Here is a 25,071-nt window from a genome sequence, read left to right on the forward strand (position 1 = left end):
TATTATTCGATTAATTTTGAAAAACGTCTCCAAATAATTAAAAACATCCAAATAGGAGTCTTCAAAAATGATAATTAAATGTTGTCGAGTTGCCCACTCTTCTTCAGTTTCAATTTCATTTCGATTAAAAGTGGAATGCAGAACATAAATGAAGATGTCTTTTTATAGGTACCTAAGTCAATGTAAATAAACGAAGTTTCATATTTTTTGATTCTTAATACATTCATCATAATTTATTAAAAACAAAAAAATATTTTCTTACAAAAATGTATGTTGAAAAAATGAAAAAGAATTGAATTGAATATTCGGCAACTCTTAAATTCTTTTTTTTTATGATAGGTATAAAGATTGTATCTTTAACTTCGCATATTCCTGCACCCGCATCCTTTTCTTTCTTCATCTGTACCGTATTCCGTTGCCGTTCAACTCAGTTCATATACATGGAAATGGAAACCTTCATCAATTTTCCAATAGCAACATTTCCCCACTTCCATGAAAACCATTATCGTCTTTTCTGCCATCCACAACCAACGAAGCAACTTCCCCTCCGCCTAATGATGATGATAATGGCCTCGCATTTGGATTTACATTCAGTTTCCTAACAACATAAGCTCAACAAAAACAAAAAACCCATCAGTGGTTCTACAGAGACCAAGAAAAAGTACAAACAAAAATATAATGATGATTGCTTTTGGGATTTTGTGAAGGAACGATAGCCATTATCATTAAATAACTCTACATCTCCCCTGAAGCCCTCTTCATGTCTTATGGCATGTTACCTGCTGCTGCTGCTGCTTTTGCTAGATAGTTGAAAGAGACAACATTACCTATCTAGCAGTTACCATACTAATACTATACCGACAAAATTGAACGCGAAGGCGAATGCGAACCGATGAAGATGAAGATAATGACCGCAAAGTTTTCCTTCCATAATAATTCCATTGGTTCGAAGAGAAACATCATTATTGAACGAACTGCGTATGCTCATTGCCATTAAATTAATTACATCATTTATTTTCAGAGAAGAACAACCAACTTTTCAACCGTTTGTTGGACATGTTATCCCTCTTGCTCTCTCTCACTCTCTAGCTCTCTCTCTGAACTCCATCCAACAATACCTATTGGAGAGTTCATTGCAGTTTCGAACTTCATGTAAAGAAGTGCTTTTATGTTTTTATCTCGTGTTAGATTTATTAAAAAATCCTTTTCATTATATTTATTATGTTAAAATAATCAAGACACTACTTGCGAAAATACAGTGAAATCATTTTGAAAACACTGTCAAAACACCTTGAGAGCAAAGTGACATCGACTCGACTCGACCGACCGACAACGCCGCCATCGCCATCTCGCTGTGGCTGTCCGCTGTGTATAGTGTGTTTGGATCTCAGTCTCAGTATACAACAATCCATTTGACAAATGGAGTTTTTCTGTGCTTTTTACTCTGGCATGTCAGTTTGTTGGAGATGAATTTTAATGATCATTGAAATTCAATAATTACAATCATTAGTGCACTTAATTAGTTTGATATCGTAATTGTGTGTTTGCTGGTGCACGTATTGTGTGTGTGTTATCATCTGGTTTTCGTGGTACACTTGTCGTGACTTCTGTCAAATTTTATCCAAAGACTTGGAATTGGAAGTCATCGACGGACGAAAATCACCCTGGCTGTTGATTGGTCATGGATGTAAGTGTTCGCCATCGTCTCGTCACTAGTGCCAAGTGCCTACCTATAAAGAGAAGAAAAATAATGATGATGATGATGAGGATGGCCATTATTTTCAAAGTTTGATTGAGAATCCATTAGGTTACTCAATTTGTGTGCCGTCGTCGTTGCTGTTGCCGTTGTCGTTGCCATTACCGTGCCGTGTGTTGATTCCATTCCGCGATGAACATCAACCAAAGCCAAAGCCATAGCCAACTCTTCTATCTTCTTATTGACATTTCTAGTTCGCACAGTGGACTGTGCACTACCTACATCTCGTCAACCCGTCAACATAAATAATTATGATGCGATTTTGTTCTTGCTTTTGATATCTCTCATCATCATCATCATTAAAGAGAGCAACTAAATTACTTTCATTTAATCTTGTTTATTTCTTTTTTGTTTTATTTCATTGTTTTCATCATTCTGCTGGATCTTCTTCCATTTGCAATAACGACACTGAACTTCATACAACAAAACACAAGGGCCGCGTAAACGGGGTTAGTATTCAGTTTTGTTATTTATTATTTGTTTATAAATAAATTGAAAGAAAAAGTGGGAGTGGTGTGTGATAATCTTATAATATCTCAAAACAAAAAATCCAACATTTTTATAACCCAAAAGTATAAAACCTTAAAGTGTATTACATTTGTACAATCAAAAAAAAAAGAATGATTTGATGAAAATTAATGAATTTATAAGGGAAAAAGTAATGGTGGCAAAAAGAAGAAAAATATTTCGAATGGTCCATCATTTTGTATTTCAATAGCCCATCTCTCTATACCTGTTTCACTTGTGTTATGTGTACCTACGCAAATTATTATGATGATGCATTCCTTGTTAAGCTTTGTGGCAAACGAAAATAATATTTATAACATCAAAAAAATCATTAAACTCCAAGAACTCTTGAATAGTTTGTAGGTTACTTGCAAACATGTATTATAAGACTTCTGAATCAATTGGCTTAAAAGAAAACATTTTAAGATAGGCCCAAGTGATATTCTTTTACATGCCTTGTTACTAAGAACCTTGCTAATGAAAGAAGCCGGTTAGAAGTGCCACTTATAAAAAAGAAGTTGGATAATTATTTTTAAGGGATTGTGTACAGCAAAAGTTTTCATTTTAGTTCTTAAAAGTAAATCTTACTTCCAAGGTATAAAATCAGTGCAATATATTTGACTTTTCTTACCTTTTAGATTCTCCATAATGCCAAAAATAATTATAATCTTAAAGAATACGACCCCATTTTGTATGATGAGCATTTTCTTAGGCTCCTCCATGGATTAGGTATATGTGTGACTATCTCCAAACCTCGCTTTAGTAAATTATCCAATTCCTAAAAAATTAAAAATATTAGTTATGGATATGGTTTCCACAAAGTAATTTAAAAAATAATCGTTCATTTATAGGAGAACCATTAAAGGGCTAATTTTCCTTTTTTGATCATAGTTTGCCTCAGATGTATACAGTACCGCACTTAATTATTGGTACAGCAAGCTATTTAAACTTTGATTCAACATTTTGAGGCTTGGAAATACGCTATTTTGCTAATTTTTGTTTGTCTAGTATATGCTTATATTTACTATCAAACATTTGATTAAAATAAGTTTTTCAGGTTTAAAGAAAAAAATATTGAAGTTAGAAAACACCTTATTTCTCCCGCACAAAATAATTGGCTCAATATGTTTGTCTTGAAATAACAATAGCTTTCTGACAGTTCTGTCAGTCAAACTAAAAGCTGCAGTTACATTTATTCAAAAAAAAGTTTTATTTGTATAGATACCAGTAGTTACTTTGAAAATTTTGAGAAAATAAAACAAAATATTACAATGAGCCCAAAAAAGAAGGAAACCACCGAATCGGAAAGAAAAATAATTATTTACATGCTTAGTCAAGGCAGGTCATATGCAGAGATGGGACAAATTATGGACAGGAGTCGATACACAATTCGCATCGTTGTGTACCGTTTTAAAGGGGAATCAAACTTCAAAAGTGCAAAACATTTTGATCGTCCTCGGGTTTTGAATGCTCGTGAATGCAGCCGCATTGTACGGAAAGTGAAAGTTAACCCTCAAATTACATCAACTGAAATAGCTGCTAAAGTCAACTTAGAATTTGAGACATCAGTTCACCCCATGACGATAAGTAGAGTACTCAATGAAGCTGAATACAATGCATGTATTGCTTTGGAATTTGCCTTTGAGAACGGAAGCAAGCCAAACGCTTTTTGGGATTATGTACTCTTTTCTGACGAGAGTAAGTTTAAAGTTTTCTGTTGTGATGGTCATACAAAAGTCTGGAGAAAACAAAATACAGCACTTCACAAAAATAACTTGGCACCTACAATAAAACACGGCGGTCTAGGAGTTATAGTATGGGGTTGCATGTCTGCTGCGGGCGTGGGCGATCTTGTTTTTATCGACGGAATTATGGACAAGAAAGTTTATATCAACATTTTGAACGAAAACCTGAAAAATGGTGCTGAAAAGTTGAAAACAGGCTCGTTCACTTTTCAGCACGACAATGGTTGGCATATAAAATTCCACATGCGCTTCCACACAAACCACAATCCCCGGATCTCAATCCAATTGAGCATTTAAGTGAATTTGGATAGACACGTAAAAAAGCGTTTGATATCTAATAAAGCTCACCTCAAACTAGCATTGATAGAGGAATGGCAAAACTGGAGAAGAAACGACCAAACATTTGGTGAATTGTATGCCAAGGCGTTTGGATGCTGTTATAAGCAAAAGGGACTACCTAATAAGTACTAAAGGGTGTCCCAAAATTAACGCAAGATTTGAATTAAATAGAAAACGCCGTTTTTAGTCTTTTGATAGTTATATTTTTATTGACTCGTAAAGTACATAGGACAGGGTTATGTATGGAATAACACATCGGACAAATGGCCTCCACGGCTTTGCATGCACATGCGCACTCTTTTGTTGAAATTTTCCATGCCATTCTGAATAAATGTGGCTGAATTTGGTTGATGCAGCGTTGAATCTCCTCCTTTAATGCACGGGTGGTTGTGGGCTTGTTGACATAGACTTGTGATTTCAAATAACCCCATAAAAAGAACTCTAATGGTGTTAAATCTCACGATCTAGGAGGCCAATTTTGATCACCGAAACGAGAGAGTACACGACCTGGAAATGTCTCATGCAGTAATTGAATTTTTTCACGGGCTGTATGACATGTGGCACCGTCTTGTTGAAACCACATATTGGACACATCAATATCATCCAATTTTGGTAGAAATAACAGTGTAATCATGTCGCGATATCGAGCACGAGTAACAGTCACTGCTTGACCAGCATCATTTTCAAAAAAAAAATAGCCCAATTATGCCTCCAGCCCAAAATCCACACCATACAGTCACGCGTTGTGGATGCATTTGTTTTTCGACAATCACATGTGGGTTCTCCGAACCCCAAATGCGGTAATTTTTTGGCGATTGACAAAGCCATCAAGATAAAAATGTGCTTCATCCAATACAAATTTTAAAAATAGCGTGTTTCCAAGGCTTAAAATGTTGCTTTAAAGTTAAAAAAAAAACGTGCTGTGCCAATAATTATGTGCGGCACTGTATATAAATTTATATGAAGCCTAGGTTAAATATGTCATCAGGTTCATGGAAATGGATTTAACAGAAAATTTCAAATCAGTTGGATGCGCAGAAAGAACTTGGACCAAAACTTTTATCCCGCAAACTCGAAATACGGTATTGGTGGTACAGTCGAACTTCCCTATAACGAACTTCTACATAACGAAGATCTCTCTATTACGAATTGATTTTGAGTACACACATCTTTTTGGTTACTTTTTTGGTCTGTTTTGATGTCCTTATAACAAATTTCCATAAAGCAAATTTTTCTCTAAAACGATCAAATTTTGTTGCTGGAAACCAAATTCATACGTTTTTAGTTCCACATAATGAATTGTTTTCAAATAATTTTAAGTTAAAAACAACAGCATGCAGAGAAATAAAAATTATAAAGGGATTTCTACAAGATTTTAAATGTAAGCATTCTATGTTCAAGCTTCAGTGAATATGATTGAAAATGTCGCGAAGTCGCATTTCTCTTGAAAAAAGCTTATCAACAATTTTAAAAAAACAAAACAGCGATTTAAGAAATGTAAAAGACAAGGAATTAAGCACTAAACGCGAAAGCCTTCGAAAATGTCTTTTCGAGGATATTGATGAAGCAATGCTGAAATGGGAAAGTGCAGATGTCAACACACAGGATCGTGATGATTGGATTATAAATGTTTGGCCACGGTTGGTAAAAAATTTCAGCTAAAACAACATCTTTAATGGTGATGAGACTGGTTTGTTTTTCAAATACTTACTTACTTAAGGTGGCGCTACAGTCCGGGGCGGACCTGGGCCTCAACCAACAAGCGTCTCCATCCAGCTCGGTCCCTAGCTAGCTGTCTCCAGTTTCGCACGCCAAGTTGGTTGAGGTCCTCTCCCACCTGGGTGCGCCACCTGGGTCGCGGTCTTCCTCTACTGCGCCGTCCCTCGGGATTGGATTCGAAGACCTTCCGGGCTGGAGCGTTGATGTCCATCCGCTCTACATGACCTAGCCATCTAAGCCGTTGGACTTTTATTCTGCTAACTAGGTCAGTGTCGTACAGACAGACCGTACAGTTCGTCGTTATATCTTCTCCTCCATTCTCCATCTATGCGTACTGGACCAAAAATCACCCGGATAATTTTTCTCTCGAAGCATCCTAACACGCTTTCTTTGACAGGGTCCAGTCCTCAGCGCCATAAATGAGAACCGGTATGATAAGTGTCTTATAGATGGTGATTTTAGATGCTCGAGAGGACTTTACTTATCATTTGCCTTCTAGGTCCAAAGAAGCAGCAATTTGTAAGAGTTATTCCTCGTTTGATTTCAGCGCTGGTAGTTTGCCTCAGATGTATACAGTACCGCACTTAATTATTGGTACAGCAAGCTATTTAAACTTTGATTCAACATTTTGAGGCTTGGAAATACGCTATTTTGCTAATTTTTGTTTGTCTAGTATATGCTTATATTTACTATCAAACATTTGATTAAAATAAGTTTTTCAGGTTTAAAGAAAAAAATATTGAAGTTAGAAAACACCTTATTTCTCCCGCACAAAATAATTGGCTCAATATGTTTGTCTTGAAATAACAATAGCTTTCTGACAGTTCTGTCAGTCAAACTAAAAGCTGCAGTTACATTTATTCAAAAAAAAGTTTTATTTGTATAGATACCAGTAGTTACTTTGAAAATTTTGAGAAAATAAAACAAAATATTACAATGAGCCCAAAAAAGAAGGAAACCACCGAATCGGAAAGAAAAATAATTATTTACATGCTTAGTCAAGGCAGGTCATATGCAGAGATGGGACAAATTATGGACAGGAGTCGATACACAATTCGCATCGTTGTGTACCGTTTTAAAGGGGAATCAAACTTCAAAAGTGCAAAACATTTTGATCGTCCTCGGGTTTTGAATGCTCGTGAATGCAGCCGCATTGTACGGAAAGTGAAAGTTAACCCTCAAATTACATCAACTGAAATAGCTGCTAAAGTCAACTTAGAATTTGAGACATCAGTTCACCCCATGACGATAAGTAGAGTACTCAATGAAGCTGAATACAATGCATGTATTGCTTTGGAATTTGCCTTTGAGAACGGAAGCAAGCCAAACGCTTTTTGGGATTATGTACTCTTTTCTGACGAGAGTAAGTTTAAAGTTTTCTGTTGTGATGGTCATACAAAAGTCTGGAGAAAACCAAATACAGCACTTGAAAAAAAAAACTTGGCACCTACAATTAAACACGGCGGTCTAGGAGTTATAGTATGAAGTTGTATGTCTGCTGCGGGCGTGGTTCTTGTTTTTATCGACGGAATTATGGACAAGAAAGTTTATATCAACATTTTGAACAAAAACCTGAAAAATAGTGCTGAAAAGTTGAAAACAGGTTCATTCACTTTTCAGCACGACAATGGTTGGCATATAAAATTCCACATGTGCTTCCACACAAACCACAATCCCCGGATCTCAATCCAATTGAGCATTTAAGTGAAGAGTTGGATAGACACGTAAAAAAGCGTTTGATATCTAATAAAGCTCACCTCAAACTAGCATTGATAGAGGAATGGCAAAACTGGAGAAGAAACGACCAAACATTTGGTGAATTCTATGCCAAGGCGTTTGGATGCTGTTATAAGCAAAAGGGACTCCCTATTAAGTACTAATACTCACTTATGTATATGTAAATTACTCTGCTTAAAGATTTAATATATGGTGCCAATATTTGTGTGCTGAAAGAATTAGATGTTTTGTTATTCATTATTTTTTGTCCATAAATCTGGACAACTTAATTTAAATTACAGTAACTGCGTTTAATTGTATACATATATATGTATATAGCAAACCAATACAAATTTTAAAAATAGCGTGTTTCCAAGGCTTAAAATGTTGCTTTAAAGTTTAAAAAAAACGTGCTGTGCCAATAATTAAGTGCGGCACTGTATATATACACTGCCAATCACTAGGATGAGGCCACATATTTTTCAACCGATTTTCGTTCTTTATACCTGCTGGAAATTTCGTACCAATACAAATTTACTACATTTGAGTAGGTAGATATTTTCTTTAAAAAAAGTAATAAAATTAAGGGTTAAGGGTTAAATAGAAAAAACAGTTGGAATTTCCCTACATTAATTAAAGAGCTACTTAAAAACAGTATGAAAAAGTACGTCACTTGGATGAGGCCACATGAAAAATCTTATAAATATCAATAAAATGAAAGAAATGTTTACAGCTTTTTGTTTTCAAACATTTATTTATTAAGTTTTTCTCAATTAATAATGAGTATGCCCCCCATTTTTCGATATGACCTCTATTAGACGGTTTGGAATGGAATCATAAAGTTTTTTTTAAATAGTCAAGTGAAATCTCGTCCAAGGCATCACGGATAGCTTCAATTAAGGAGTCCTTGTCTTCAAATTGTCTACCGCCTTCATGAACTTTTCGAGATAGCCATGCCCATACGTTTTTGATTATGTTCAAGTCCGGTGAATAGGATGGCCATGGCAAAAGCTCTACGTTTTCTGATAAAATCCAGCTTTTGACAACCCTGGAAGTGTGGATGGGGGCATTGTCTTGTTGGAAAATCCAAGGCAGAGGTCCAAAAATATTTTTCATCTTCGGAAATGAGCGTTCCAACAAGTATTTGTAGCTGTTTCCGTTCATTGTTAGAGAAAGAAACTCCAATTCGATTTTGTTATAGTAGGTGATAGCTCCCCACACCATAACACCTGATGTACGGCTGTGATGTCTTCCCAAAATTAGTTCCTCTTTTCTTAAATCATGGAAATAAAAGTTGTAACCATTGGGGCCGTCAAGGCTAAACTTTTTTTCATCCGAAAAGACGACGCGTTTCCATTGACTGCTCCAAGAGACATGTTCTGTTGCAAAGTTCATTCGCAGCTCCTTGTGTACTTGCTTTAGAACAGGTTTCTTTTTGAGTTTTCTTCTCTGGATAGTACCATCTTTTCTTATTATCCTTCGGACTCTCGAAATACTGGCTGATACTCCGCTTTTGGACCTTATTTTAGTAGCTGATTGAGTAGAATTTGAAGCAATACGTAAAATTAACTGCTTTTCTCGGGATGTTGTTGCTTGGGCTGTGCGTCCTTTTTGGTTTTTTCCATAGTTTTGAGGATCAACAAGATAGTTGTTTACAACTGTCTTACTTCTGTTCAGCTTCCTTGCTATTTCTCGGCTTGAGAGTGCCATTTCCTTGAAAGCATCGATTTGTCCTCTTTCTGCTACTGTCAACGTCTTTCCGGAACCCATTTGTAGTTGAAATTTAATAAAAATAGTTATTTGTAAAACATTCTTAAATATTGTAACCCAAATTTTGAAAAAAAATTGCTGATCTGAACTTCTACAACGAAATATTCGCAATGGCTTCATCCTAGTGACTCACTTTTTTATATCCTTTTTAGGTAGCTCATTCATTAATGTAGGGAAATTCCAACGGTCTTTTCTAATTAACCCTATAATTGTATCACTTTGTTTTAAGAAAATATGTACCTACTCTCATGTAGTAAAATTTTCCGGGTTAAACAAATTCCAACAGGTATCGGACCGAAAATCGGTTGAAAAATATGTGGCCTCATTCTAGTGATTGGCAGTGTACTTATATGAAGCCTAGGTTTAATATGTCATCAGGTTCATGGAAATGGATTTAGCAGAAAATTTCAAATCAGTTGGTCGAGCAGAAAGGACTTGGCCAAAACTTTTATCCAGCAAACTCGAAATACAGTATTGGTGGTACAGTCGAACTTCCCTATAACGAACTTCTACATAACGAAGATCTCTCTATTACGAATTGATTTTGAGTACACACATCTTTTTGGTTACTTTTTTGGTCTGTTTTGATCTCCTTATAACAAATTTCCATAAAGCAAATTTTTCTCTAAAACGATCAAATTTTGTTGCTGGAAATCCAAATCCATACGTTTTAAGTTCCACATAATGAATTGTTTTCAAATAAAAAATAAAAATTATAAGGGGATTTTTCCAAGATTTTAAATGCAAGCATTCTATGTTCAGGCTTCAGTGAATATGATTGAAAATGTCTCGAAGTCGCATTTTTCTTGAAAAAAAGTTGTTGATAATTATTAATAAAGTTAAAGAAGGCTTGACTAAAAAAACAGATATTGCTAAGTAATTTGGAATTACTCCCAGTAGCTTATCAACAATTTTAAAAAACAAAGCAGCGATTTAAGAAATGTAAAAGACAAGGAATTAAGCAATAAACGCAAAAGCCTTCGAAAATGTATTTTCGAAGATATTGATGAAGCAATGCTGAAATGGGAAAGTGCAGATGTCAACACACAGGATCGTGATGATTGGATTATAAATGTTTGGCCACGGTTGGTAAAAAATTTCAGCTAAAACAACATCTTTAATGGTGATGAGACTGGTTTGTTTTTCAAATACTTACTTACTTAAGGTGGCGCTACAGTCCGGGGCGGACCTGGGCCTCAACCAACAAGCGTCTCCATCCAGCTCGGTCCCTAGCTAGCTGTCTCCAGTTTCGCACGCCAAGTTGGTTGAGGTCCTCTCCCACCTGGGTGCGCCACCTGAGTCGCGGTCTTCCTCTACTGCGCCGTCCCTCGGGATTGGAGTCGAAGACCTTCCGGGCTGGAGCGTTGATGTCCATCCGCTCTACATGACCTAGCCATCTAAGCCGTTGGACTTTAATTCTGCTAACTAGGTCAGTGTCGCTGTACGGCCCGTACAGTTCGTCGTTATATCTTCTCCTCCATTCTCCATCTATGCGTACGGGACCAAAAATCACCCGAAGAATTTTTCTCTCGAAGCATCCTAAGACGCTCTCATCTTTCTTTGACAGGGTGCAGGCCTCAGCGCCATAAATGAGAACCTGGATGATGAGTGTCTTATAGATGGTGATTTTACATGCTCAAGAGAGGACTTTACTTCTTAATTGCCTTCTAAGTCCAAAGAAGCAGCGGTTTGCAAGAGTTATTCTTCGTTTGATTTCAGCGCTGGTGTTGTTGTCTGCATTAATAGCGGTGCCTAGGTAGACAAAGTCCTTAACTACCTCAAAGTTATAGCTGTCCATGGTGACGTTTTGTCCAAAACGTCGTCGTTCAGTGTCCTTTTTTGATGACAGCATATACTTGGTCTTGCCCTCATTGACAACTAAACCCATCTTCTTCGCTTCCGTCGCAATGCTCAAAAACGCTCCACTGACATCACGCTTTGATCTTCCAATTATGTCAATATCATCTGCGTATCCGAGTAATTGGATGGACCTTTGGAAGATTGTGTCTCTAGTGTTAACGATTGAGTTTTGCACAATTCTTTCCAGAACGATGTTGAAGAAGTCGCATGACAGTGCATCGCCTTGTCTAAAACCTTTTTTGACATCAAATGCATCGGTAAGATCTTTTCCGACCTTGATAGAGCAGCGTGCATTCTCCATCGTCATTCTGCACAAACGGATATGTTTGACAGAGATGCCAAAACTAGACATTGCTCGGTAGAGCTCTTTCCTATAGATGCTGTCATACGCGGCTTTAAAATCGATAAAGGGATGGTGGGTATCGATTTGAAGCTCCTGGGTTTTTTCCAAGATCTGCCGTAGTGTGAATATTTGGTCGATAGTGGACTTTCCTGGTCTGAAGCCACACTGATAAGGACCAATCAGGTTGTTGACGAATGGCTTCAGACGTTCACATAATACGGCAGAGAGGATCTTATACGCAATGTTAAGGAGACTGATGCCTCTGTAGTTGGCGCAGTTTAGAGGGTCTCCTTTCTTATGTATCGGGCACACTTTGCTGAGATTCCACTCATCGGGCATGCTTTCTTCCGACCATATTTTGCAGATGAGTTGGTGCATGCTCCCTACCAAGTCACCGCCTGCTGCTTTGAATAGTTCGGCAGCGATGCCGTCAGGTCCAGCAACTTTGTTTGACTTAAGTTTAGATATAGCTATCTTCACTTCGTCAAGGTCGGGTAGGCGGAATTGTTGATCTGCGTCGCCGAGGTTGAGTGGTTCTATCTCCCTTATAGCGGAATTCGGTTCGTCATCGCCAAAAATCCAAGATGTTTTAAGGAAATAAAATCTCTGGATGTAGATATTAGTTCAATAAAAAAAGCATGAATGACAAGTAAAATTTTTATAAAATGGCTTTTAAAGTTAGACAAAAAATTTCTTTCGCAAAAGAGGTAGGTTCTTTTTTTGATAAATTGAAAAACATTGGGCCTGCCTATTTTCCTACCAACATGACTTCTTTACTTCAGCCAATGAACCAAGGCATTATCTACTACTTAAAACAACATTACTGACAAAGTATTTTGACAAACATATTGACACAAATGGACGAGAGCAAACCTGTGTCAGTCATAGACTTGCTACAAGACGTTCGAAATCTAAGAAAAGTATGGAATGTAAAATGGAAGCATGTTATTCAAACTAAAATCACTGTCTTCTTTTAATAAAAGTAAAAACAAAACATTTCTGTATAACGAATTTTCTATATTACGAAATAATTTTCTTGTCCCGTGCAAATTCGCTATAGGGAAGTTTGACTGTACCTAGAACTCTGTCATTCAAAAGTCTGTTGTTGTGTTGAGTTCTGTCGAAGTTTTTGAAAAAAGTGTTTACATTTTTCAAATCAATATTAAAATTAGTGCCAGTTTGTATTGAAGAACATACAAATTTTCTAATGAAAACGAATTTAAAGACTTAATAATTCTCATTGCAATAAAAACTCCTGAATTCAGATTAAGAATTAAGCTTTATAAAAGCGAATTTTTTAAAATATTTTACGGTGAATAAATGTCATGATTTATAGTTGATTCAGCAATGTTTTTTTCACGATTTTTAAAATTATTTTAATAAAATTTTAGTGAGATCGAAAATCAGTTACAAAAGTAATAACAATTTAAGCAAGTTCATTGTTGATATATTTAATAGAATTATTAAAACTGGTACAACTCATACTTCTTGAAAAATTTAAATAAAATAAAAAACTACAGGTCAATTTCGTATTCGTACCCTATTTTAATCATTCAAAACATTTGCTTTTAATATCTTGTGGCATAACATTTGGAAGTCTTGTCATTGACCTTACCAATTTTTCAGTTGTTTCCGAGGTTTTTTGTGTCCATTCATAGAGAATTTTCTACTTAGTCGTTTTTGTTCTTAATTGTGCATATGCGAATTCTGCTGTCGAGTTTGTCTCATAAATTCTTTATCGGATTAATGTTTGGTGATTGTGGGGGGTTTCCAAAACTTTACTGCAATTAAAGAGAAGCCACATTCGGGTTTCATTCGACTTATGCTTTGGGTCGTTGTACTGATGAAAAGTAAAGTTGTTTTCTAGACCCATTTGCGCAGCACTATCTTTTAAATTGCTCTTCAGGATATCGTTGTACATTTTGCGATCCATAATTCTGTCAATTATGTGTAGTTTTCCAACTCTCGCTGCTGAAAAACAACCCCACACCATCACGACCCACCATCGTGTTTAACGGTTCCTCGAGTGTATGAAGTATTTGTCTTGCGGCAAACCATTTGTCTGCCATTCGAGCCATGAATATTGAACTTTCACTAATCTGTGAAAATAATCGTTTTCCAGAAGTCAAAGTCTTTTGCTTGGTATTCTTTGGCGAATTCAAGCCGTTTAAGTTTGTTAACATGACGAATAAATGTTTTTTTGCGCGATACTCTTCCGTTGAAACCATGTTCCCGTATACAATTCTTTAACGTTTCAGTGCAAAATTGCAGGGATTGGCGAAAATATGTGCCAATTTTGATGAACTTATCTTTGGATTTTTATTTATTTTAAGCACAATTATCCTCTTGTTCTGCCTGTTGAAAATACTGCTTGTCGTATTACGAGGCAAGTTTTCAATCCTTTTTTCCTTGACAAACCGGTTAACAATACTTTGAACCGTTGACTTAGCTCGATTATCTAAAGATGAAATCTCTTTATAAGATTTACCTTCTTGGTGGTATTTTACAAAGATTTCTCGAAGTTCTTTAGAGGTTCCACTAGCTTATCTTTTTATTGTTGTTAAATTCTGAGACAAATAATTTAAAAATTCTAAATAACTTCAGAATATGTACTTTAAATAATAGCACATGAATTGACAAAACACATTAGATTGAAAATGCATTTGAAATTAAAGCTACGAAATTGATCTAGTTTTACAATAGTTTTTATCATTTTAGCATTTACTTAGTAAATGATTTTTACCAACTAAGAAAATTTGATAAAATATATCAACCATGAATACACACTTAACCTGCAGTTGGTATTAATGTCCTACATCAAGCCATTTAGGATAAGGAGAACATTCAAAGTTTTAATAAAAGGGGTACGAATATGAAATTGATACAATGTAAAACATACTATAGAAGTATCGAGTTGGAGTTTTTTTTCCTACAACAATGAACGGAAACAAATTGAACATAATAAAAACTTTTGTTTTTGCCTTTCTTATTAAGTTTGGTAAATGAACCAGCAATTTGTAGTTAAAGACGCCACAATCGAAGCTAATGTGATATTTAAGACCTTGGACCTATGACTATTTAGAATACTTACAAAATAAATATTTCTATTTCGAACTTTCTTATAATTGAGTTTGAGGTTACATATATCCAAAAATACCAGGCATATATATTACATACGTATTGGCCCCTACCAATAATCAAATTCAGAGTGGACTTTTAAACTTGGGGAAAATTACTATATCATATCAAATAGTTAACCATGATTGTTGAGTTTAAATTCGACGCGACCTTCATATTTAGGTCATAGCATGTATTGTTTATAATTAAGAGTTCATAGAAAAAGTTCACACAGATTTTAACCTCAACATTAAGTTTGATTATTGTTAAGTTTCATTATAAATTTAGAAAAACATTCTAAATAATTATTTTAAATCCTAGTGACGCACTTTTTTAGAATCCCTCTTAAGGTGGTTATTATTTGATTTAAGGTAATCCCAACCGTCGTTTCTATTTAATCCTTACAATTCATTAATTTGTTAGTGGAAAATAAGTACTTTTTTACTTGTGTAGTACATTTTTTCCGGTTCAAACTGTCCAACAGGTAAAAAGCACAAAAATCAATTAAATGAATAAAAATGTACTAACCTAATATGTTTTATTTCTTCTCTTGTTTTCTGCCTTAAATAGGTACTAATAGATTTATTCATTATATATTTATCGTGTTAATATGACAACATTTCAGGTTTTAAAAATTTTACGAATGTACATATTGAAGGTTTTTGTTGATTAAAATAATTAAGAACATAAATTCCATGGAGAAGTAAAGAATTTGTATATTGTTTTTAACAAAAATGATTATGCTTAATGCGAACTTAAAATTCTGTAATATCGGCATTTCTCTACGACACTAACTCCATTGTAGCCCTTCTGTTTTCTAAAAGTTAGTGGCAAAGTCGTTAAAATCAATTAACTCTAATTTTCAACCAAAAATAGAAACTACAAATATATTGTTAGCATGAAGAAGTTCAATGCCTGCATCTTGAAACTTATAAAACTAAAGTAAAGAGAATTTATGATAGTGAAATGTTTATTTACACTTCTATCGTTTAAATAAAATTTTAAATGAAAAAACGGGTTTTATATCGCCACGTATAATTACATTTCAGGACGAATAATCGCACTTATCTTACAACAAGAATCCACATAAAATTTATCTTTCACCGTTGTTTAATATATCAAAAATGTAACGCATATCTGGTCAACAAAACTTTGAATACTCGAATAACAAGATTCCGTTTGAAGAATAGAAAATTGACCGCTAAAGGTCTCGATTTGATCTTACGGTCATATATATATATATCACTTTTGATTTTCATGAGCGCACTTTTTGCATTTTGCGAATTTACAAAAACAAGATGACACTAAATACCGTAGACAGATTGTTGACGGTTCAAAACAAAAGTGAGGGGCGAATGATAAGTAATGCACAATCGTGAATTTTTTAAAAATGACGAGAGATAATTGAAATGAAAAAATATATAAAAATACACTTCTTTAGCTTCACAAGTTTTTATCATACCGTTACTGAAATATGTAGCTGTTCTCTGTTTTATCCAAGACTTCACTGCTTTCTTGACTTCTTCTTCCGACGTGAAATGGCTGCCTTTGAGGTCTCTTATAAGGTCTGGGAAGAAGTGGAAATCACAAGGTGCCAAATCTGGTGAATAGGGTGGGTGTTGAAGAACCTCGAATTTCAACTGTTTGAGACAGATACTGGTTGCATTTAATGTGTGAGGTCGGTTGTTGTCGTGATGCAACTAAATGTTTTCAGTTGATCCACGAACGCGACATACTCTTCTCATTTTTTTCAGTAACTCAATGTACCGGGCTGAGTTTACACTTATCCCCTTTTCCTAATAATCCGTTAGATAAACTTGATTTCTATCCCAAAATACCGTAAGCATAATCTTTCCTGCAGAAGGCTGAACCTTAAAGTTTTTGGGCTAGGGAGAAGTCACATGACGATATTCCATACTCAGTCTTTTTTTGTCACCGGTCACAATTTTTAAGAAAAACTGCTCTCCTTCTTGGTGATAACAATTCAACAATTTTTGGCTAAACTCAAATCGAATTTTTTTGTTTTCCTGTGTCAAAATTTTTGGTACCCAACGAGCGCAAATTTTTGAAAGCCAATTTGCTGAATAATGAATCCGACTCTTTCTTGCGACATCCCAATAATATCAGCTGTGCGGTTTTAAGTTATTCGGCGATCATTTTTAATAAGCTCGTCCACTTGAATTCGATGTCTTTCATTACCAGGGTCAGCTAATGTACATTTTGATACCCATCGAGATAATGTGCCATGGTATAGAGTTTTATTACTGTACACAACTTTTAAGCTCCGGTGAATGTCTATCGGATTAACATTTTCGGTGGTTAAAAAATCAATCACAGCTCATTGTTTTAATTTCGTTGACAATACGTCAATACTAGGCTCCATTCTTACACGCACTGATTAGAAACAAATCGAGTCAAGTTCAAATTGGCATTTCTCAGTTGTAAACGATAACAATAGCTATATTTGGATATAATTTTGAAGTCTTTATCTTATTACGATCGAGAGTTATTGGCGATTGAGCATTACTTATTATTTGCCCTTCGTACTTATTTTACTTGAGTATTTCAGAAGTCCGTCAGACATATCTGGATAGCGATCCTGGTTTCAGACGGATAGAAAACCAATAATGGAAGCATGAACTTATCTGTACTACTGAACAAAATATGTATTTAATAATAAAGTGACAGCACACAAATACTACTGTTACGAACATTAAGAATCTTTTTCGATCACTATCCTCTTCAAGACAAACTTTTTATCAAGAGCACTATTAAAAACATTTGAAATGTAAAAATAAGCTTTCGTGACAACGTTAAATCGATAAGGAAAGACCAATATGGGTTCTATTCCTAAAAAGAAAGCTTCAATGACGAATCTCCATTTTGGTATCAGAGCCAAAAACGATACTCGACAAAACCCAAGCAACTTTAAAGTGAAAAATTGATATAAAGGACCAAATACATTCTTTAAAAGCATGTCTGATTTTATTTAAAAAAAAAGAACAGTTTTAGATTCACCTGTGGAAAATAATTATAAAGAAACTAAAATAAATAAAATACCTAGCAGAAAGAACTTATCATCGATTAACTTTGTATGCCTTGTATGTAAAAACTTATAATTGCCACTCAACCCCATCGTCTTATCGAGCAACGCGTTAATGCTGTTGATGTTTTATTTTTTATTAAATTTTTATTTTATGTGCAGTGGTGGACAAGAATTTAGCACACTTATTTGATGAAATGAAAAATCTTGTATTTAAAAGGTTTTGTTGCACTGAAAGCTGCAATTTTAATTTATTTATATGCAATATGGTGGGATATATGTTTTAACCGAAAAGAGCATTGTACAAGTTATTCCTGTAAAAAATTGTTAAAACAACTTCTTTTACCTGGGCATTTCTTTAGCACACTTTTATAGATGAATACCTTTTAATGTATGCAACTTACCACTATGGAGGAATCAATATTTGGTAGGGAATCCTTTGTTTTTTTTTATGACTGCACTGATTCTTCTAAGCAAATTTTCAACCAAAGCCACACATCGTTGTTATGGAATGCCATACCATGCATCTTGAATGAACTGCCATAATTCTTTCAATTTTTCGAATTTCTTTTTTCAGTTCGATATTCCAAATCATTCCACAAATTTTCGATCGGGTTAAGATCGGTTGCGCTGGCCACATTATAACGTTAATTTTATTTACCTCTAAGCAATTCTTTTATTTACAAGTTGTGATGTGTGCTTAGTCATTATCATGCATAAATTTCAATAGAAGTGGTAAATTTCCTTCTTTAAATGGAATCATATGGTGTACCAGGATAATTTGGTACACATGTTGGTCAACTTTTACCATAGGGCCAACACCGTGCCAGAAAAGTGAAGCCTAGACCATAACATTCCCAACACCATGTTTGAAAGTGTTGAGGATTGTGTTGCATATTCTGTGGAAGCAATACATACTTGTTTGGATTACAAACTTATGCAGTTTTCTCAAAACGAAAACAAATTTATTTATTTAGAGTAACAGTTTTAAGTTTTTAATATGGTTGTCAATGACTACATAACGATATTTCTTATCTTCTTCAAGTGTGCTTAATTTTTTGTCCACAATTGTATGCACCGATAAGTTTAAGTTTGTTTATCAAGGAAGGTATTATTAAGAATGCACACTATAACATCATAAAATAGTTTTGTTCACGGATAAGAGCAAATTCAACTTGAAAGGATCAGTAAAGTAAATGAAGAATTCTCTCATAAACATACACATGCAACCGTGAAACATGGCGGTGGGTCGGTCATGGTGGGGCGATGTATTTGGAGTTGTGGTGTTAAAAACTTACACTTTGTGGGTGGTAAAATGGATCAAAAGGGCTACATCAACATTTTACAGCAACATTTGTTGCCAAGTGTCAGTAAGCTTGGAATAAGAAACAATTTCATCTGCTACCAGGGCAACAACCCCAAGCATACATCTTACACAGCAAGGTCGTGGTTGTTGTATAATTGTCCCAAAGTGCTTAAAACATCTGCAGTCCCCTAACCTTAACGCAATTGAGAATATTTGGAATGAATTGGGACTTCGAGTCGCTCAAAAGAATTTTCGAAATTTTCAGGATCTAAAGACGGGTCTTCAAGAAGAATGGAAGTTTGATCAAAACTGGTTTCTTCAATGCCTCGACGCCTTGAGCCAGTAATTAAATCAAAAGGATATGCCACAAAATACTAAATGCAATGTGTTCGATTATTTGTGAGACATGAAATTATGGATTTGTTTTAGTTTTTAGTTTCCTTTTTTTAAAAAGTAATTTGAAATTTTGTTTTTGTTTATTTAAAATAAATATGAGTTTCTTAAAGATAAAATATGATGTTTAATTTTAACACCCCATATATTTTCTTTAAAAAAATGGACTGCGAAAATTTTTCTTTTCTATGTCCGATTAGTCGTGGGGGTCACTGTAGACCTCGAAACTCTTATTTAGCTGGACTGCTAGACAAGTCACAATAATTTCTTAGAAAGAATATTACAACAGAAATTTTATGTAAATAGCTTCGTTTAAAAAACTTTTTGAAACAAGTGCCCTCGACTCTAAAACAATTGGCAAAAGTTGGGTAGTCAATAAATTGACATTCAAGGCCTACATTTAACTTAATACTTCTTGGGAAGGGCATTCGAGAATTTTAAGTGGCCTTTATAAGTTAAATGCATTTTATGTTTATTGACTTCATTCTAATAATATAACAGTGATTATGAACTACATATTATATCTATGTATGTAAAGCTAGAAATAACTTACCTCTATACATATGCAAACAAACTTTTGAGTTAATGAATTAAAGTTGTTTTTTTATTATAAGCTATATGTTAATTACCGTTTTATTAATTTGATTTCAAAATCAAAATTATAACAGCAAAATTTAAAAATCAAAACAAAAACAAAGTTCAAAACGTGTGAAATTCAATTCATTACAAATTCAGTCTAGTACTCTAGTCTGAGTCTGCCAAAAAACAGGGTTGTCATAGGATTTTAGAGGTTAACCAGACAAGAAGAATTAAGTGCTTCCAAAATACTTCGACATCTAGAATTTGCCCAGTTTATAATTCTACGTTTTCAGAGATTTCCGTTTTCTCTGAAATAGTATCAGCAATCACAATAGAATTTATATGATTCGATTTCTCAAGAATTCTCTGTGGCACAATTCAAAAAGGGAGAAAAGATATGGAAAGCTAATTTTGAATAATAGATGAGATTGAATATTGAATAGTAAATTATGTTTATATTTCAATCTCCTACTGAACCTATCATTTTTGAAAAAAAAATCATGAATCATGAAAAGTTAGTTGACAAAAAATGTATAAGTCGGGTATAACACAGCGCATGTATTTAATGCGCATTAATCTGCTATTTTGTTTTGAAGTGTCATTCTGTGATGCGCGCATTTTTGCACGAAGACTTTTCTGATGTTTAAGTGTGTGCATTGTTTTGACAGATATCTTTTATTTCTACTTTCGTTGCTCGCTCGGTGTACCCAACTCACGGTTGCCACATTGGTCATCTGTGACCAAATTTGGTCATTTTTCTCTAAGTCAAATATTCATTTTTAATTAAATTTGGTCATATTTTTCGAAAACGAAAAAAGATGTTCGACAATATTTGAGTAACGAAAACGTTCTTTTAACATACTCACTTGGCTAAACAGAAACAAGTTTTCGAAAAAGTCATTAATAAACTCGTTTCTGATATCCAATGGAATAAATAAAAACAACAATGCACAGGAGCTGTTTTGGTTGATTTGGACACCGTATGGTTAGAAAGTCTACCTTAAACTGAGCAGGCTTGGCATAAGCAAGCCATTGTCGTATATATTTTATGATTTGCTTAACGGTAGAAAGTTTGTTGTCAAAAGTGGCAATGTAACTTCTACCAAAACATTTTCAATTAAAAATGATCTTTAACAGGGAGCGGTGAATTCGCCGATTCTCTTCAGCATTTACACCAGCGATCTGATAGGTAGTCTTACAAAGGTAATTGCGTACGCTGACGATCTATAATTGCGCCCAGAACGGCCCGAAAGGTTGAGGTTATTAGAATTCTCTTGCAGCGCGATTTCGACAAGATTCAGCGATATTTCCCCGACTGGGAACTGAAAATAAATGTCCAGAAGTCGGAGATAATTCTGTTTTGGACTCCGTCGGCTAGGGCCACGAGGGATACGTGCAAGAATTGGCGCAAGATGTTCCTCTTCACGGGAAGCCATTAGCGAGCAAAAGTGTAGTGAAGTACCTCGGCATCTGGTTATATCAGTATTTATATTTCGTCAGACATATATATGCTGCTCTGACCTGGGCCAGAGGAGCCTTCACTCTAACGAAACGGCTGTTTTACAGCAGTCAGATTGACCCCAGAGTGAAGGTAATTTGCTACATGGCCCTCATACGGCCGATGATCGTTTATGGTTGTCCTGTGTGGTTCAACGTGGCCCCTTCCTTAATCGAGATGTTTCGGTTGTTCGAGCGACAGCGTTTACGACGCTGTACCGGCTTATATATATCGAACAGCCGAATCTTCTTACGTGCATTCCTATTCCAACGAGGTCCTGTACAACGGGGCTCGAATCAATAGAATTGACAATTTCGTGATAAAACTCGTTTGAGGTCACCTTGCAAGAGCTATGTCGCCGACCAACAATTTAATTTTCGGGGCGTTCTATCCGAAGGATGAGTATTTAGAGTGTGCACGCTTGAGCGGCTTCATACCACCAGAGGCATTCCTCTTTTTAGATAGATGTGGTCTGATACAGGATAGATTGGCAGTTCCGCTAATCTACCTTGTCAGACGACGAACCGTTGATAGGCGACTCCTATACAATTGGGACGTCATGGCACAAGGCGGAACAGAGCTCCTTCGGTTCAGTAGGGCTGTGTCCGAACGGAACCGAAATGATAGGGTGAAGCAGGAGAACCAGTTCTGGTGGCTTCAATCGGCACTTGATATTGGGTAGTCGGGATGGGGTTTTAAGCCTTGGCCGGGTTACATACTTGTTTTATAGTTTTATGATTTAATTTTAAGTAGAATATGCATGGTGCCACAAAAACATTGATGCAAGGAAAAACATGCGCTTTGTAATACCGGGCTAAGTTTGAATCCACATGCGTACAAATGTACCTTTTTTCATCATTGAATGGAATTTTTTGACAGGGGTATTAAAACGATCATTCAGAATGTCTGTCACTGAAATAAATATGGCTTATAGAATTTTTTTGACGGAAATCTGTAGTTGTTATTGTTTACAATTGAAATACAAACTAGTGAAACCATCGATTCTTGAAATAATAGAATCAGCTTTTGAAAAAAACTAGTTTCAGACAAGAAAATAGTAAAATATTTATTAGTAAAAATAATTACTCAATTAAACTATTTCTTTTGAGTGATTTTGAATTGGTTATTACATAATTTGCATTTTTAACCACAACGGAACACAAAATATCTTTCCTAACAGTTTTCTGCATTAATTTTGATTGATGTTTTTTAACAGTTTCGTGATTTTCTCAGAGGTAAAAAAAAGGTGCCAAATGATAACTGTTACTGACCCTAAATAGCCGATTAACACTTACTCTACTCAACTGATGTGATTTCATTAGTTTGCATCCTTTTTTTTTGCAGATTTGAAAGTGCGGAACGGCAATGCAAATTTACTTTAATTATGGTTTTGTGTTGCATTAAAATTCATCATTAAATTTCCCATAAACTACAATTTAGCCTCCTATCTCTGTCTAACAAATATGAATTCATCATATTTTGACACCTCTTTTAAAAAAAAAATTATATGCAAACTTGTTGCTAAAAACCGGTCAAAGAAAAAGTGACTTGTATAATTTAGATTAAGATTTTACAATTTTATAATAATATAAATACATAAAATATTAATGAAAATTATAATTTTTTATTTAACAGTACGAAAAATTTGGAAAGAAACGCCGTCAATGGGAAGATACTGGAGTACATGAACTAATAAAACTTTGGAAGTGTTGTGCTTATGAGCTAAGAACTATCAAACGTAATGGACATCTCTATGTTGCTATGGCAAAGCAGTTATCTGCAATAGGAGTACCAGTCACAGCATTAGAAGTTCATTTTAAAGTTAATAATTTAACACAACGTTATAGGTAAGATCTTGGAGTACAGCATACAAATTGATTCGGTTATTTTAAAGTGAAAAATTTAAAACTTTTTTCAGACAAGAATCAAAAACCTACGAAACTACAGGAATTGTGAGTACTTGGAAGTTTTACAGCTTGGTGGATGATGTATTCAAAAGTTTATCTGGACATCCATCTAACACATTCAAAACGTTCGATCATATATTTAAAAATATTAAAAATATCTTTAAAAGCTATTTTAAACTTTTGTTTTAGTGAAAAAAGAGTAATGACACCTGCAAGCAATGCGAGTAGTATATCCGATTCGTCAGTCTGGAAAAATTCAATGTCCGAGCCAGAGTTTAGTAATAACTCCGAACCTTTTTACAAGTAATTTCAAAACTGTTATACTTTTTTAGAATTGTAAAATAAAGTAATATAAATATTTCAGAACCGAATATATGCAACCCCGTCATTATATGGAGCCACCATCGCATGGAAACTCCACAAATCCTGAAGTTCCGGCATTCATGAGTAATTCGCGCATGAATGAAAGCAATATGAACTCAATGACACCAAGTGTGCCCAATGGTGGTGATGATGATTTTGTCGGTCGACTAAGTAAAATTAAAAAATCCGATGACTACGACAAACTGGTGGATATTGTTAAAAATATTGTTGATAATTATAAAACCGGACAACCGGACAAGGTTGACTCGTTTACAGATTTCTTAAAATCATACTTACGAAAGTGGCCCGATCGAATGCAAGACGAGGCAATCAATCATATAACAAATTATATCATTGTCAAGAATATGGAGCATACAATAAGTAGCGCAGCTGCTAATAGGCAATAAGAATCAAAACAGTATAATGAAAGTGTAATATTAGGTTTATAGGAAAGAAAAGATGACAAACAAAAAAACTAAAATGACTTTTTATTATAGAATATAAAGCATACATAAGAATGTACTTAAATCTAAATAAATAATATATTTAATAGACTTATTTAAAAATGTTTGTAACGCTAGCTTCCAAAGGATCTTTGTGCTTCACAAGAGGGAATATGTATCTCTACCCTAAAGGTCTGTTTCATAATGTAAAAGTAGAGTTTTGCTTTGCTTAAATTACTATCCAGTTAAATCCTCTAAAATCTTAAACTAATCGAGCTAATCGTGTAATTTATCAAAAAGAACATCCGTTTTAATTTTTAAAAGAAAATTACTAGTATCGTTGGTATTCAGGATAGCACTTTTTACATTGTTAACTGTCAGTTATCTGCTTTAGGCGCAGATATCATTGGTTTTCATCATTGAAAACAAACATTGCAATTTTGTTGACAGGTCGTTTATAGCTTTCATTAAAAATGTCTGTCATTGAAAAAAAAATCCAGATTGAAGTCCACTGAAAATTGTTTACTGACAGAAATCTGTCATTGAAATTGTTAAAAATTGGAACACTGATCAATGGGACGATTCGTTTCACTTTTGAGCATAAAAGTATCAGGGCGGTTATTATGAAAAACGAAACTCGTTCAAAATAACGCTTATTCGTTAAATT

The 25,071-nt window shown here is 34.7% G+C and overlaps 2 protein-coding genes across 2 annotated transcripts in view; one reads left to right on the forward strand and one right to left on the reverse strand.

Moving 5' to 3' along the window:
* The window catches only part of LOC129939506 (Golgi SNAP receptor complex member 1), a 261,115-nt gene that overhangs the window by 222,580 nt on the left and 13,464 nt on the right, over positions 1–25,071 (reverse strand). The window lies entirely within an intron of this gene.
* LOC129939505 (uncharacterized) lies at positions 1,134–24,527 on the forward strand. The gene is made up of 6 exons (XM_056047538.1): positions 1,134–1,687; positions 2,191–2,205; positions 23,327–23,538; positions 23,610–23,723; positions 23,788–23,901; positions 23,963–24,527. The coding sequence occupies exons 1-6, from the start codon at positions 1,682–1,684 to the stop codon at positions 24,366–24,368; spliced, it is 867 nt and encodes a 288-aa protein (XP_055903513.1). The 5' UTR covers positions 1,134–1,681; the 3' UTR covers positions 24,369–24,527.

Source organism: Eupeodes corollae, chromosome 1, assembly GCF_945859685.1.
Source record: "Eupeodes corollae chromosome 1, idEupCoro1.1, whole genome shotgun sequence".
Lineage (NCBI taxonomy): Eukaryota > Metazoa > Arthropoda > Insecta > Diptera > Syrphidae > Eupeodes > Eupeodes corollae.